This window comes from Pundamilia nyererei, unplaced genomic scaffold, assembly GCF_000239375.1.
Source record: "Pundamilia nyererei isolate P.nyererei 1_Seehausen unplaced genomic scaffold, PunNye1.0 scaffold00022, whole genome shotgun sequence".
Taxonomy (NCBI): Eukaryota; Metazoa; Chordata; class Actinopteri; order Cichliformes; family Cichlidae; genus Pundamilia; species Pundamilia nyererei.
This window is the reverse complement of record NW_005187423.1, coordinates 2954328-2957824: the sequence shown is the minus strand read 5'-3', so window position 1 is coordinate 2957824 and position 3497 is coordinate 2954328. Positions and strand designations below refer to the sequence as shown.

General features: G+C 42.2%; 1 protein-coding gene across 1 annotated transcript in view; it reads right to left on the bottom strand.

Moving 5' to 3' along the window:
- The window catches only part of smarca5 (SNF2 related chromatin remodeling ATPase 5), a 10092-nt gene extending 7962 nt beyond the window's left edge, over positions 1 to 2130 (bottom strand). The window contains exons 1-4 of the mRNA XM_013909254.1: positions 1808 to 2130; positions 690 to 818; positions 437 to 603; positions 236 to 336 (exon numbers count right to left, since the gene is read on the bottom strand). Of these exons, the coding sequence (XP_013764708.1) occupies positions 236 to 336; positions 437 to 603; positions 690 to 818; positions 1808 to 1879 (469 nt within the window). The 5' untranslated portion in view covers positions 1880 to 2130. The remainder of the gene's footprint in view (positions 1 to 235; positions 337 to 436; positions 604 to 689; positions 819 to 1807) is intronic.
- Between the last annotated feature and the right edge of the window lie 1367 nt (positions 2131 to 3497).

Sequence of the window (3497 nt, the reverse complement as noted above, 5' to 3'; positions counted from 1 at the left end):
ATTCTTTACAAATCCTACCATGTGGATTCATGGATTTTTTTTTCACATTCTGTCTCTCACAGTTGAAGTGTACCTCTGGTGCAAATTGCTGACCTCTGTCATCATTTTAAGTGGGGGAACTTGCACAATCGGTGGCTGACTAAATACCTTTTTGCCCCACTGTATATAACATATTTGTTATTTGCTCATGCTCAGTGTGTGCTTTGAGTCCCCATAAAAACAGGTCTTTACTTACAGGAGGGAGACTCGTCAAAGCGAGTGCACACATTTGTGGTCTTTGTGCTCTCATTAAGAAGCTCTTCATCCTCTTCTTGTTCCGTGCGACGGTGGCGGTTGCTTTTAAAAAAATAATAAAAGACACAGCGTTATAAATCACAATGGGAGAAAACTTTCTAAATGGAGGAAAAGAAACTGTTCTGTAGGGATAGATACTCACTCTCCAGCTGAAAGCAAATTCTGTTTCTCGTCCTTCTTGATACGAGGACGTCCCGGTTTCATCTTGAGCGGTGAGGTGGGGGTCTTCTGTGCAGCTGGTTGGATGAAATGAGCAAACAGCTCTGTTTGCTTCAGCAGATACTCAAATCTGTTGGTCCGGTCTGTTTGCTGCATTACACAGAAAGAAAGTCCCATTCATCTTCCGACCCAGGAGTACAGTGGTGAGCCATGTAATGATGGAAGAGAGGACTTACCACTTTCTCCTCATAACCTGGAGTAGAGTCTTTAGTTTTGGAGGAAGATGAGGAGGAGGAGGCATCTTGTCCATCAGCACCTGCATCTGAAGAGGACTCTTTTCCAGCATCTGAAGAGTCAGACTTCTCCTAAGGGAGTGTATGGTGAAAACAAAGCAGTCTTAGTGGATGTCGTCCTTATGTTTACAACAACAACAACAACAACAACAACAACAACTGATAGGAAGAGATGAGCTCACTGGCTCAAAAACAAGCCAAAGGGCAAACCAAAATTTCAAGGTGCATCAGTATTCACATTTGCAGAAAACAGGGCATGTATTGACTGAAATACCGTCAGTTCTTCTTCTAATCATATACTGTCACGGGAAGGTACTTTTGATAGCACATTTGCGTCACAGAATAAATCAGTCTCTTTTACCCCTCTGCTATCAGACGTGCTGAGAAGTACCAGTAAATTTGTGAATTTAAATCTCTATTAAAAGAAGATGAGGTGATAATGATAAGACTTTTTGTGGAGAAAATGCTTCCAATACAAAGCAAGGACGGTGTTTTGGAATTTCAGCTTTCTTTATGTGGGATTTTTATATTGATAGAAGTTTCAAATCATTTTTTGGCCGAGCTGTACGCAGCCAGCGAAGCAGCATCCTTCCCCGGTCACAACAGCCATTGCTACGCGGTCTGCTCCGAAAACAAAGGGGCAGACGGTACAGCTGAGAGGACTGCTTCTGCCCCCCCAATTTGTTTTCACGGGGTTTTCTAAAAGCCGACTCACTGTTATAAGCGTCCCACTGAGTGAACCAGGTCTGAGAGCAAGCATAGAACAAGTAAGGACTTCTGGAGCGATACGAGACAGGCAGCTAGCGGGGCTAAGCTAGTAGAGTGGGCGCTCATGAAAACGGCTGGCCTCGCTGCTGCGCTGGTGGATCTGGCTGTTGTCTTCGGGAGCTAATGGTAGCGCCGCTGCTAGCTAACTGACAAACTGAAAGTTTCACACAGTTGATTTCGAAAAATGCCTGAACAAGAGATGGACCTTTTCAGAGTTATACATTCGTGTGTCGGCTTTGTGAGAAACGAAGTCAGCGTCGAAAGGATATAATTCCCATTTTGAAACATCTTACCTCCGCTCCTCCGGCGTCTTCAACTTCAGCCTGCTCTTCCCGCTGTTCCACGCAGTTTGCGCTTTCGGACATTTTTGTCGATTTTCCTTTTCCGTTCAGGTATATCGTTTGTTATTAGGTGACTTGTGTGATCCCGTTTAAGAGCCGTTGAGAATTTTCGGAACTTCCTCTAGGTAAATAAGGACAATCCTGTTGTTTTTAATGAAAGACACACCGGTTGGTCGCAGGCAGCACGTTCGCGCTAGCAAGATTTTTCTCGCGCACCCGCGTTCACATTGTTACCGGGTCTGAGCGCGCTATCGCGAGATTTTATTATGCTGCCTTCGCAGACTGTCGAAAGTATTTGTTTTTGTTATGGCTCATATGACAGCTTCCAGTCATCTCCAAGGTTACTATAGTTAACTAAATCTAAAGCCTTTAAAAAATTAAACTTAACTAAAACGATTTTTAAACTGCAACAATGTATAGGTTAATATGATTAGTTTTAGTATTTGCTGGTTTAGTAAAACACTTTTATTATAACTTGATGGTTTTGCTGCTTATTGAATCTCTGGATGTCAGCAAGACCGGGACTCACCTTCTTTTAAAAGTTTTCTTTTTTATTGAAATACCTTTACTTATTGTTCTAAATCTAGCATCTGACATATGCCCTCCATGCAATGAATAATTAAAAAGACTAACACAAAAACTATTAAAAACAAAAATAAATAATGCATTTTCAAAAATTTTTTAACCAGACCTGACATATATATGGATACATTGATATGTTCCTTGCACTTCCAAAGTTACATGCTTTAATATTATAACTCATTTCTGAAGCCAATGACACTAGCATCACCCCTCTAGGAAGTTTGATGGGTTTCACTGATTAGAGAAAAGACATAGCCAAGTCAATATTTGTGATTGATAGGGTGAAATATTATAGTAAAGTAATATTTCAGTCCCACTTGTGTTTCCTAAAGTAACACGTTTTCTGGGAGTGGATGATGCAGTCATCTATGTGCTGTAGAGAGCTTACTCCCCATCTATAGAGTAAGAGCTGCATTGTGAGGATAAGCTTCTTTGATTTATCAAGTGTATTTCATACAACTCAGCTGCTGCTGCTGAGGGAAAAGTTACAGGAAATGTCAGCAAACACATCAACCATCTCATTGATTACCGACTGCTTGACAGAGAGACAGAGAGGCTGCGGTATGTAAGACTGGGCAGTGCTCAGTCTGATTTGTTGATGTGCAGTACAGGAGCTCCACAGGAGACTGTGCTGTCTCCACACCTGTTCACTTTGTACACCTCAGACTTTCAGTACAATTCTAGGTCACGGAACCTTTAGAAATCCTCTGACAGTTCTGCAGTGAGTAGATGTATTAGTAATGGGCAGTAGGAAGACTAGTGAGCACTATAGTGGATGCCTTTTGTGGAGTGGTCTGGGAGCAATCATTTGCTTCTGTATGTGAAAAAGACCAGGGAGGTGTCCCTTGGAAGAAGATGGCTACACAGACATACATGCACTGTACCTGGGTGTCAACATGGACAACAGGCTGAAATGAAAGACCATCACAGAGGCTGGGGATGAGCAGGCTCTATTTACTAATGGAGTCAATGTGTGCACCAAATGATGGAAATTCTATGTTACTCTGCTATGGGAAGCACAGTGTACTCAGGAGTCTGCTGGGAGAATCATTAAGGCTCA